Source organism: Plecotus auritus, assembly GCF_963455305.1.
Source record: "Plecotus auritus genome assembly, chromosome: 9".
Taxonomy (NCBI): domain Eukaryota; kingdom Metazoa; phylum Chordata; class Mammalia; order Chiroptera; family Vespertilionidae; genus Plecotus; species Plecotus auritus.
The window spans coordinates 47,554,150-47,566,817 of NC_137783.1; the positions used below are offsets into that span (position 1 = coordinate 47,554,150).

The 12,668-nt window shown below is 50.6% G+C and overlaps 1 protein-coding gene and 1 pseudogene across 3 annotated transcripts; one reads left to right on the forward strand and one right to left on the reverse strand.

Moving 5' to 3' along the window:
- The first annotated feature begins 1,990 nt into the window (after window positions 1-1,990).
- Window positions 1,991-8,125, forward strand: PLAU (plasminogen activator, urokinase). Of its 2 annotated transcripts, none has more exons than XM_080640553.1 (11): window positions 1,991-2,132; window positions 2,419-2,505; window positions 2,997-3,030; window positions 3,184-3,291; window positions 3,921-4,095; window positions 4,283-4,374; window positions 4,562-4,772; window positions 4,968-5,116; window positions 5,701-5,841; window positions 6,190-6,338; window positions 6,984-8,125. In XM_080640553.1, the coding sequence occupies exons 2-11, from the start codon at window positions 2,449-2,451 to the stop codon at window positions 7,158-7,160; spliced, it is 1,293 nt and encodes a 430-aa protein (XP_080496679.1). In that variant the 5' UTR covers window positions 1,991-2,132; window positions 2,419-2,448; the 3' UTR covers window positions 7,161-8,125. The 2 variants fall into 2 exon arrangements, with proteins under 2 accessions (XP_080496679.1, XP_080496680.1); XM_080640554.1 differs by having other exon boundaries at window positions 2,054-2,326.
- A 1,072-nt stretch (window positions 8,126-9,197) lies between these two features.
- LOC308233506 (large ribosomal subunit protein eL28-like) lies at window positions 9,198-10,278 on the reverse strand (annotated as a pseudogene). Its single transcript has 2 exons — window positions 10,235-10,278; window positions 9,198-9,596 (listed from the first exon to the last, which is right to left on the reverse strand). The product of its transcript is annotated as a large ribosomal subunit protein eL28-like (transcript).
- Between the last annotated feature and the right edge of the window lie 2,390 nt (window positions 10,279-12,668).

A 12,668-nucleotide genomic window follows, 5' to 3' on the forward strand; every position in this document is an offset into this window, starting at 1 on the left:
TTACAATTAATGGATTCTAAATCCAAACAAAACATGTCACCATCTTCTAGAGGAAGTAGTGAGGCCACTCTGAGAAGTATAGCACCTCTGATTCAGTCCATCCTCCCGGAGGCTGGCAGCTTAGCTGGTTAGCAGGGCGGGTGCAGAAAAACTCTCTCTGGAGAACAGTGGGTCACCTGCCTCCCTATAGCTGGATGGTTAACTACACTTTCTGCAGGCAGAGGCTGGCATCCTGAGACCTCTGGCTGTAACAGAGCAAAGAGGTCTGGCACTGTCCCTGCCCTGCTCCACCTGTCCCTCTCAAGTGGAGCCAGACTCAAGGTCCAGGTTTGCCAGGCAGCAAAATGCTGCAGGTGTAGCAGGGAGAGAGACTAAGTCTTGAATGTGGTCTTGGGCCTCTACTGAGTTTACAGGGACTCAGACCTCTCCTCTCCCATCAAGGGGGACAGTCTTGATGGGTAGGATCCAAGTGACCCCCAAGCCCAGGTTCCCAATACTCGGGGAAAGGGGTGTGTGTGTGTGTGTGGGGGGGTGGTGGTGAATGAACCCCAGAGTCCCCACTGTGCTCCTTCAACTATGCCAGAGGGATATGTGCATGTGCCTGTGTACAAGACCCTTTGCCTTTGCACAAGAAGATTCAGGGGCGGTGCCGAGCCCCTGAATCCCTTTATACATGGTCAGTCTTACTGGAGGTCAGTCTTATTTGACAAGCAATTACTTTATCTTATGAGAAACAATGCCCTGTGATGAAGTAGAACACGAAATAAACATGCATTTGAAAATCTGTCATTATCTTTTTGGAATGGTTGATACAAAGATGTGTTTTCAAAAACTTAAACAGTGTTAAAGCAATCTTTTCTTTCTTGTCCTCCAGTTCCCCAATTCCTCTCCTCACAGGTGAAAACGGAACTTCCTACCCCTCTGCAGCTCACTGTCTACATCGATAAGACTTTACTATTCCATTGTCTTTATTAACTAATTGCTCAGTCCCACCCGTGTGGCTCAGTGGTTGAGCTTCCACCAATTAACCAGGAGCTCAGGATTTGGGCACATGCCTGGGTTGTGGGCTCCATCCCCTGTAGGGGGTGTGCAGGAGGCAGCTGATCAATGCTTCTCTCAGCATTGATGTTTCTATCTCTCTCTCCTTTCCTCTCTGAAATCAATAAAAATCTATTTAAAACAAAAAAATTAATAAATGGATTGTTCATTATAGGAACTTCCTGAAAGACCCATCAACACTTCAATAGAAAGAAAGCATCAACAGTCTGTGCCCTAAGACTTTGTTTTCACAATCCTACAATATTGTATCACGACCCCAATCCAATCCTTATCAAGTCCTCACTTTCCTTTTGCTCAATGCCCCGCCAAACCAGCCCTCACTTCCAAAGAATGTCCCTTAGACCAAACTGCAAATTCTCAATAAAATCCGACCTCGCCTTCCCCCTTCCTCAGACACTACCAAACTCCCTCACCGACGTCTCAGCTTTGTCTCATCCACGGGTTGTGTTGATAATTTTGGGGAGAGCCGGCATTCGACATAAGCAGCCTCTATTACCAAGTGTTTTGTCTGTGTTTTCAGCGAGGACGTGACATGTGCACTTGCACACTGAGAAAAAGACTTCACAGCCATGAGGCCCAGGGTTCTCACGCACTCTCCTGGGCAGGTGGAGGCCTAGGCGGAAAGGTTGGAGAAGAGCGGACCTAGGGACCTGGGGGGAGGCATCAGAGCTGCACAGGGGAGCCATCAGAGCTCCCCAGTGGCCCTCCTCTCCGCTGTTGGGTGTGTGTGGGTGGGTGGGCTGCCCTGGGCGGGGCCCAGGCCTGGGGATGTAGGTGCCTCTGTATCAATCAGTTCAGACCCCGTGCGTCCCCACCGCCGGGACCGCGCTGCTGCTCACGCTCAGTCACAGTCGAGGAAGCTCGCAGGGTCCGGGTCGCGGCGGGCTCCCGGGGCGGGGAGGGGAAGGGAGTGGACGGGACGATCCGGGCCGGGCCGGGGCGGGGCCAGCGCCTGGGCGGGTCTTAATATACAGCCCGCGCCGCGGGGTGGCTCACAGCGGGGAGACCGGAGCCCAGAGCCCGGCGAGTAGCACCCCGTCCTCCCGTCCGCGCCGCTCCCGCCGCCGCTGCTGGTGAGTGCAGGCTGCCCCTGCGGCGCTGGGAGGATGCGCGCCCCGCTCCTGAGGCTTCCCTTCCCCCAACCCGGCTGCCCGGCTGCGCGCCGTCTCCGCTCCGCGTGCCCATGCGTCCCCTGCGGGTCCCGGTCCCGGCGGTGCCGAGCCCCTGAATCCCAGAGAGGAGAGACGACCGCGGGCTCGCCTCGCAGGTGACCTAGGGCACTGCCCTGAGCTGCAGTTCCCACCCGGCGGCGCGCTTCTCACTCCTCGGCGTCTCCCCTGACTTCTCCTTCCCGCGCAGGCCGCTGTCCGGAGCCCCAGCCTCGCCACCATGAGAATCCCGCGGGTGTGCCTGCTCCTCTGTGCTCTGGTCGTGAGCAACTGCGAAGTAAGCGGCTTCCCTGCTTTGACTCATGGCGGTGGGAGGGGGCTTGCAGGACCCCCGAACAACGCCAGGGGAAGGCAGGGGCTGGTAGGGAGCTGCCCCTCTTCCCCCCCCTCCCCCCCCCCCCCCCCCCCCCCCGCCATCCCATCCACAGCAGGGCCAGACCCTCCGGGGAAAAAGGACAGGTGTGGCCGAGGGGGCCTGGAGAACCAAGGGAGTTCGCACTTGCAGGCTAGAGAGGAAGAAGCCTTTGGAACGGCCCCAGCCTGCTGCCACCTGATCTGTGAAGCTTGCTTGAGTCAATCCACTTCTCTTCTCTGGAAACCTCTGATCGATCTTCCATTTGAGGGCTAGTTAGATATGACCAGAATGAGGAGAGAGGAAGCTGTAGGGAAGGATGAGTTTTGGGATTGGGGCCAGTTTATCCACACCCTGAGGCCCCTGAGGGGCGTGGGACCTTTGGTGACCTTTTCCCCTCCCCCTGTCTTTTCCAGGACAGCCATGATCTTCATGTAGAATCTGGTGCATGTGAGTATCCACCCCTTGCACAATATCTGGCTGCACAAAGATCTTGGAGAAGCCTCAGGAGACAGCCCTTCCCTGTCCCTGATGCAGGGCTGGCTCCCCCCTTACCTCCTCCCATGCTCCTTGCTTACCCACCCCCACCTTTGTGATTTTCAGCAAACTGTGGCTGTCTGAATGGAGGCACATGTGTGTCCTACAAGTACTTCTCCAACATTCATCGATGCAACTGCCCAAAGAAATTCCAGGGGGAGCACTGTGAGATAGGTATGGAGAGCCTTACTCTATCTGGGAGGAGGGGGCACAAGAGATTTGGGGGCAGGGAGAGATGAGTAGGATGCAAGAGCAGGCAGGGGGTAGGAGGTGGAGGTGGAGTGGGGGGCATCATCCTTGCATCCTACCAGCACATCTCCCAGGATGACCTCTGGCCATAACTGACCTAGTGATACACAGCTGCTCCCTCAGCATTGGGAGGGCAGAGTCAAACACGTAAACACACATTGTCTTGTAAGCTGTGGCTGCACACATGTGAAGTGGGATGGAAGGAGACTCTTTCTAGTGTCTTCTACCAGGCCTGAAGTCACTGAGGCCTGGCATGATCTCTAAAATGCCTGTCTGAACCTCCTTCTCTCTTTTTTTTTTTTTTTTAAATATATTTTATTGATATTTCACAGAGAGGAAGGGAGAAGGATAGAGAGCTAGAAACATCGATGAGAGAGAAACATCGATCAGCTGCCTCCTGCACACCCCCCACTGGGGATGTGCCCACAACCAAGGTACATGCCCTTGACCGGAATCGAACCCGGGACCCTTGAGTCCGCAGGCCGACGCTCTATCCTCGGAGCCAAACCGGTCTCGGCTCCTTCTCTTTCTGATATTCTCTCATCCTTCCATAGATACGTTGGTAACTTGCTACCGTGGAAATGGTCATTCTTACCGAGGGAAGGCCAACACCGACTTCATGGGCCGGCCTTGCCTGGCCTGGAACTCTGCCAATGTCCTTCTGAAAACGTATCATGCCCGCAGACCTGATGCTCTCCAGCTGGGCCTGGGGAAACACAATTACTGCAGGTGAGGTGGGGGCAGCAAGGACCTTCCCCATGGCCTCACAGAAGCCCTTATGAACACGCCCTGGTGCTTCCAGAGTGCTGGCCATAACATGAGAATAGCAAGGCCTCTGGTTGAGTCTTTCTTGGAGGGGAGGATGCAGGAAAGACATTCTGTTGAAATGACACCCCTTTCCCGTCTGTGTTGCCAGGAACCCAGACAACCAGAAAAGGCCCTGGTGCTATGTGCAGGTTGGCCTAAAGCAGCATATCCAAGAGTGCATGGTGAACGACTGCTCTTCAAGTGAGTGTCACCTACCTGTTTATGATAGTGGGTGAAAGGGGATGCATTCATATGTCCTCTGATTCCATCACAGGAGGGATGAGGAGGGAGGCCTGCCTGGCCCCCCAAAACTGGGAGGTCAGAGGATGAGGAGAGGGACACTTTATCCTACCTATCTTCCCAAGACACCCCTCTCTTTCTCCTTCAGGAAGAAATCCTCCAGCAAAAGCAGAGTTTCAGTGTGGTCAGAAGGCTCTGAGGCCCCGCTTTAAGATTGTTGGGGGAGAATTCACCAGCATTGAGAACCAGCCTTGGTTTGCAGCCATCTATAGGAAGCACCGTGGAGGTTCTGTCACCTACGTATGCGGTGGCAGCCTCATCAGTCCTTGCTGGGTGGTCAGCGCCACACACTGCTTCATGTACGTCCCTCTGTCTCTGCTCCCTGGCCCTCCTGCCCTACCCCAAACACATCCCTTTCTCCTTTCTGGCAAAGGATTTCACTTCAATTCTCCCCTCTCAGCCCTTTCATGTGGCCCATAGCCTTGGGGACAAGGATGCTCCCAGGTCACTGTGGTGGGGAGGGCTCAGAAGTGACAGGACCTCCTTTCCCACAGTAATTACCAAAAGAAGCAGGACTACATTGTCTACCTGGGTCGGTCAAAGCTTAACGCCAATACACCGGGGGAGATGAAGTTCGAGGTGGAAAAGCTCATCTTGCATGAGGACTACAGCGCTGACTCTCTTGCTCACCACAATGATATAGGTGAGTAGAAAACCCTCATCTGCTATCATGAGGATGACCCAGAGAGGAGGGGTTCAAAAAGAGACTCAAGTGGGAAGTTGAGGTTGACAGGGAACCTGAAGACCCTGCTTTACACAACAAAGGGAGCAGTGAGGAAGGTTAGGGTGCTCCCCTGTAGAGTCCCTGAATTTCCAAACAGGTAGCCCCTCCCTGAGTGGCAGTGGCCCTGTGGGCAGTGGCTTAGGCTGGGATGCCCCTTCCTTTGTTGGAGGCGGACTCTGTCCCAGGATAGAGAACTCTGACAGAGCATTGGGCTGAATTTCAGCCCAGCTACCTCAGTCAGGGCTTTTTGTAGGGAAAAAACCTCTCATACAGCTGTGTGCAGGAGCCTGGCTGCCCACGCCTTTGTCAGTGGCTGGAACAAAGCCCATGAGGCATGGGACAAGGGAAACTTGTTTCATCCTACCAGCACACCTCCCAGGATGACCTCTGACCCTAACTGACCTAGGGATAGACAGCTGCTCCCTCAGCATTTGGAGGGCAGAGATGGTGACCTCCTGACCAGCTGGTGATCTTTCCCCTCTGACCTCTTCCCCCTCCCCCAGCCTTGCTGAAGATCATTTCTGACTCTGGCCAGTGTGCACAGCCATCCCGGTCCATACAGACCATCTGCCTGCCCCCAATGTATGGAGATGCTCGTTTTGGCACAAGCTGTGAGATCGCTGGCTTTGGAAAAGAGAATACCTGTAAGTGACCTTTGGGGCTGGCTGAGGGGTCCTGGGGGAGTGTTGTCACCTGGAAGGGAGCTCCGCTTGATTAAGGGAGGACTGTGGAGATAGAGAGGAGCATTGTGAGGTAGCAGATGGGTCCAGAGATGGAGTGGGGATCATTTTTTAGGGAATGATGAACCATAAAGGTAAATAAGTGGAGGGTGAGGGGCTATAACTGGGGTAAAAACTCAGATTTGGGTGGGAAAAGAATAGGGGCTTTCCCTGGTAGGAATACTATTTGGTCCCCTCCCTGGCAGAGAGTCCCAGTAGAAAGGCTGGGCAGACACATCATAATGTAAAATTCTCCACGTTTCTTCCATCTAGCCGACTATCTCTATCCAGAGCAGCTGAAAATGACTTTTGTGGAACTGATTTCCCACCGGCAGTGTCAGCAGCCCCACTACTATGGCTCTGAGGTCACCACCAAAATGCTGTGTGCTGCTGACCCAGAGTGGAAAACAGATTCTTGCCAAGTGAGAGTTCTAAGCATTTCTTTCCATTATCCCCAAATCTCTCCAGGGCTCTTGAGCCTCTCCAGCCAAAGCCGCAAGAAGCCAGACTCAGGAGCTCAAGTTTTAGGTTTAAACCAATTCTTATGTTTTTACCAAACACTTGTCAGCCTGTCTCTGTGCTAGGCACTTCAGATGGGGAGGAGAGAGGAGGACTGAGAAGAAACAATAGAAAATAATATAGCTCAGTGTTCAGAGTGTGGTGTTAATTATAAATGATCAGATGTTTAGGAGAGGGAGCTGAGTGCCAAATAGGTGGTCACGGAGGGGAGGCTGTAAAGAGAATGTGGCTCAACAGGGATTTGAGGAGGCAAAGGGAAGACTGGAGAGCATTTCAGCTGCAAGATACAAAAATGAGAGTGAGCAAAGCATATTCCAGGATGGGAGAGAGATAGGATCTGGGAATGTAGGTGGAATAGTGGCAGATAATAGGGCTTTGAAAGCCATCCAGACGATTTTGAACTTGATGTGGTAGGAAATGGGGAGTCACTAAGGACTTGGACTTTGGAAAACTCTCCCTTCTCTTTTGGGTATGATTGGGTAGTAGGATCCGATGGCCCGCTTCCTAACTTCTTCCAGGGCTCACTTTTTGTGTTTTTGGCTTAACAGGGAGACTCAGGGGGGCCCCTGGTCTGCTCCATCCAAGACCGCCTGACTCTGACTGGGATTGTGAGCTGGGGCCGTGAATGTGCCATGAAGGACAAGCCGGGTGTCTACACGAGGGTCTCACGCTACCTGTCCTGGATCCGCACTAACACCGGGGAAGAGAATGGCCTAGCCCTCTGAATGGCCTAGCCCTCTGGGGGCGCCCAGGGAGCCAAGGGAGGAGAGGAGCATCACCCACTCCCACGTGACCGTCATTTTGCAGTGGCTCCATCTGCACCAGCCACATATAAGGAAGGGACTGAGGAAGACGGGCTCTGCAGAGATGGTTTTGCTTGTGCTGCCCACCAGGGTGAGCAACAATGGCTTTATCCTCAGATTCAGGACTGGGTGCTGGGTGCCCAGATCCCCTCTGGCCAGGATGGAGGGGTGGTCCTGATCCAGGATGGTACTGACTAGTAGTTTGTTTTTTTCTGGAGATAAAAATGACATCTTCTATGCATGGGTAGGAGAGGTAGCTCCCCCAACAGAGGACATTCATGAGGCCTATTATTGGGAAATGAATCATTTCCCAATTAGGAAGTGTAACAGAACTGAGGTCTCTTGAGGGAGCTTGGCCAATGTGGGAACAGTGGTTTGGGGAGCAGGGACATTAATAACTTGAGGGTAGGGCTCTGACATTACATGAATGTATCAGGAAATATTATATATGCATGTGTATATTTGCACACTTGTGCTCAGGCTGTGAGGAGTCAGAATGAGTAAGAGCTGGTGTTCCTGTGTCTAACTACACATCTAGATATTTCCCTAAACTGTATGGACTATGATGCCACATAGAATGATCTGTTAGGAGAGGTCATGGGTCACTCCTGGGGCTTCTTGCGTCTCCCATGTGATGATGCCTATGAATGTATCATTCTGGGCATGGCTCGTGACCAGCATTAAAATTTCAGTTTCACTATCACATAAATGTCCCTTTCTTGGACAGTTATCCCTTCTGACCTTTCAGCCAAATGCATCCAATCCTCACTGAGTGGGGTGAGGACCACTCCTGTACACTGAATATTTAATAATTATATTCTGCTATTTTTATTTATATCTATTTTTATAAATTTGAATAAAGATGATTAATAAAATGTGATTTTTCTAAAGACTTTTGTTCTTCCCTGGTGTTGGTATGGGAGGGAGTTGGGGATCATAAAAAGCAGAAAATGACCTTGGTGGCATATACCCCAGAGCTTCTTTTGGGGCTGCATCTCTGGAGTTAATGGGGCGTTGGGAGGTAGGTAGGAGAGTTCTAGGTTAGGCCCTCCACAGCACATAGGCACAAAAGGAGTTGTAAGCCAGGGACCCACCGTTTGGTCAATGGTGTGCAGGCTGGGTATCAACCCCCAATGCCCTCCTTAGCCTGATGCTTTGGCGCAGTGCACATCTTGTATAACTGTGCATGGTGATCCTCTTTAGTATTAGCCTCACCATATTCTCTTCACTCTGCCCCCAACAACCCCAGGGCTGACCTCAACCAAGCAGAACACCTGCATGAGTGAAAATTATTGAGCCAAAACCCAGCTGAGTCTGTTGGCATTCAGGGAACAGAAAACATAACTGCCCATTAACTGTGTGGGGCTAGTGCTGAGTTTTCTCAATATGTTAATGGAGCTCATGACCTGCCATTGCTATTCTTACGATCAGGTGGCTCAGAGTCTGACACTGGTTAGTATCCTAATGGAGGTGAGCATATGTTTTGAACCAAACATCAGCTTCTAAAGAACTAGAGTATAGCAGGCAGGCTGGGAGACAGGGTTGGATGCCCAAATACTGGAGTTTCCAAGCGATGTTAATGGGTTTGGCAGTGTTTCTTACCCAAGTCACCTGAGAGCCTTTTAAAAAATATGCGTGCCTATATTCCACCTACAGAGATGGTGATGCAGGCCAGGGCTGGTGCCAGGCTTTGTGGGTTTGGAAAGCTCAGGTGTTTCCGATAAGCACCCTGAGTGAATATCTTTTGGGGACAATTGGCCAGATTATGTGAAGTGCCCAGTAAATTCAAGATGTGGCCAGCATGTGTTCTCTGCACAGTTTTCTGCGTGGAGTTTGGGGGTGCCAGGTCTCCTGGGCTCCCTAGGGCCCCACGAGGGCAAGGACCCAGAGTATTCAGCTTTTTGTTTTTGTTTCTGGAAAGTTGGCTGATACCTTTATTGCTTTGGGAGTGGAGAGTGCTCAGGAGCTCTTGGTGGGGCGGCGCTTCCTCCTCACCTTCACGGGCTTCTGGCTGCACAGGGGGCAGCTGGCCCTGCGCATGGCGGCCATGGACCATCCGGGCGGTACTTGTTCCTGTGGATCATGTGCCAGGCCCTGCGTTCTTGTTGATGGTGGTCCGCACGTAGGAGATGGCCGGCTTTCACTACCCGATTCTCCACTTCATGACGACCGCCACACCTTTGCCGTGGGCCGCAGGCTCCACCCCCACTGTCTTGCAGTGAATCACACTGTTGTAGCCAAAGGAGTTGCGGGCCTTCAGATTATTGGGTTCCTTGCTGTACGTCTGCTTGTTCCTTTTGATCAGGAAGCTGACTGACCATCCACTGCAGGTGGAGGGAAAGCGCCCAAATATTCAGTCTTTAATCCCCATAATCTAGCACGTTGTCATATTCAGTATGATGTAGTGGTTTCAGAGCATGGATTTTGGAGTCAGGTGGCCAGGATTAGAATCCTGGCTCTAACACTAGCTGTGTGATTTAGGAAATAATCTTAACCTCTCTGTGCCTCTGTTTCCTCATCTTAAAAGAGGTAATACTATCTACCTCCTGGGATTATTATAAGGATTCATGAATTCATAAATCTCTCAGCATAATCCTGGCACCCAGTAAAGGCACAAAAATAGTGACTATTATCACAAAGCCACGTAAATTCTTGTGGAACTGAATGGACCCCACTCCCCTCTACCACCCTAGGTTGCATTGGTGTGTTTTGTGTGAGCTGAAACTTGCTAGGAAAGAAAAGGCGTGCTGTGAAGCTAAGGGGCCCAGCCCAGACTGAGTTGCTGCTCAACCTCTGCATTCCCCGCCAGGGGCCAAGAAGATCCTGTTCCAACATGAGCAGTTCTAGCATCAGGGCTCACAGACACTGAAAACAGGAAGTGTGAGCTCCACTGGTTGGATTGAGCAATGACACTGCTAACTCTCTTCAGACCATTTCCCAGCCACCACCCCGACCCCCAGCCAGCTGCTGCCTCTTCCCTGAATTGTGGACGTCACTCAGGGCTGGCAGACATCAGCGACTTCTCCACAACCAGTTTCATGGCTCCAGACACTACTTTGTCCCTCACTGTAGGGAGTGCCTTCTTCCAGTGGTCACCATGCACTGGACACTGTATTAAGTTCTTCACATATTATCTGGTTTAATCCTCACAAAAATCATAGAAGGAAGGTGTTATCATTGGCCCCATTTTACAGTAGAGAAAATGGAGGCACAGAGAGGTTGAGTGACTTGCTCAAGGCAATGCAGCTGGCAAGTGACAGAGCCAGGCAGCTGTCTGCAGAGTGCCCAAGCCAAGCACTGAGATGACATCTGACCTGTCAGCAGGGCCCAACTGAGGAAAGGAGAGCGGCCCTCCTTCCGAGGTCCCTACTTCAAGGATGCTGGGGGTCCAGGGTAAGTGCATCAGGATTTCAACCCCCTACCTAGATTATAGTCCTTTCCTCTTAAAGGAGACCACACGGAGCCACCAGTTTCAAAGTAAAACCACCTTCTCGAGCTAACCTCAGCCTTTTTTGTTGAAACCTGATTTCATTGAAGTGGTTTCCGTTTTCACCAGAACTCCTCCTTCTGAAATATTCTGTAGACCATTCCATTATCAGGACTCAACTTGATTTCCACTTATACTCTGCGTTCCTCAAACCAACCCTCCACAACAACCACATCCCTGTGTGCACCTCTCCAAACTCACCCCCAGTGTGTCCACCTTCTTCCCTAGCAGAAAACATTTGAGACTTCCCTTTGAATCAGACACAGTGAGAGCTATTTTTTTAAAATATATTTTATTGATTTTTTTACAGAGAGGAAGAGAGAGGGATAGAGAGCTAGAAACATCGATGAGAGAGAAACATCGATCAGCTGCCTCCTGCACACCTCCCACTGGGGATGTGCCCACAACCAAGGTACGTGCCCCTGACCGGAATCAAACCTGGGACCTTTCAGTTCGCAGGCCGATGCTCTATCCACTGAGCCAAACCGGCTTTGGCAGTGAGAGCTATTTTTAAAATAACAGTATTATTTTTTAAATTTAAAAATAAAATAATTTAAAAACTCCCCCAAAACAGTATTTGCCCTGGCTGGTGTGGCTCAGTTGGTTGGGCGTTGTCCCCTGCACCAAAAGATTGCTGGTTCAATTCCTGGTCAGGGTACATGGTGGGGTTGTGGGCTCAATCCCAAGTAGGGGGCGTGCAGGAGGCAGGCTATTGATATTTCACTTTCACATGGATGTTTCTCTCTCTCTCCCTCTCCTTCCTCTCTCTCTAAAAAATCAATTAAAAATCATAAAAAAACCCACAGTATTATTGAGATATAATACACTTACCAAAAAACTCACCCATTTAATGTATACAACTCAAGATTTTTAGCATATTCACAGAGTTCTGCAACACTCACCACAGTCAATTTTAGAACATTTTCATCATCTCAAAAAACAAACAAATAAACCCGTTAGCAGTAATTCTCTTGTTCTCCTCAATCTCATCGGCCCCTAATCTACTTTCTGTCTCTATAGGTTTTCCTATTCTGGACATTTCATACACATAGACTCATATAATATGTGGTCTTTTGTGACAGTCTTCTTTCACTTCCCATAATGTGTTTCAGTTTCATCCATGTTGTAGCATGTATCAGTACGGTTGCTGAGTTTTAAGTAGCAACATTGGGAGAAAAGATAACCTACGCCCCCTTCTGACGTTGCAGTCCCTTTGCGATTCATTCAACAAATCTTAAAAAAAGTTTAAGTACCTAGATATCAGGTACTCTTAGATGCTGGAATACAAAAATGAGTGGGACATAGTCCTAGTTTTCAAGGAGCTCACAACTTTGTGAAGGAGACAGAACCATGACCGCAATTCAATGTGATAAATGTTATAATAAAAGTATGTTTCCCTGACTGAGTTGGTCGCCTCTAGCATCATCCCAATACACCAGGATTGTGGGTTTAATCCTTGGTCAGGGCACATACAAGAATCAACTAATGTAAGTGGAACAACAAATCAATGTTTCTTTCTCCTTTTCTCCCTTCTTCTCTCTTAAAAAAAGAAAAGAAAGTATCATCTTGGCCGGGGTGTCTCAGTTGGTTGAGCATTGTCCCATGCACCATGAGGTCACTGACTTCTTTCCCGGGTTGTGGCCTTGATCCCCAGTAGGAGCATACAGGAGGCAGCTGATGGATGTTTCTCCCTCTCCCTTCCTCTCTCTCTAAAATCAATAAAAACATGCCCTATGACATGTACTGACCACCAGGGGGCGGCGTGGAACAAAGGAAGGCCCCAGCCGGCAGCCAAAAGGCCCCAATCAGCCCTGATTGCTGACCAGGCCTAGGGACCCTACCTGTGCATGAATTTCATGCACCAGGCCTCTAGTATCCTATATAATAAAGAACTAATATGCTAATTAGACCAAACAGCCAAACGACCTTCTGGATGTCCTTCC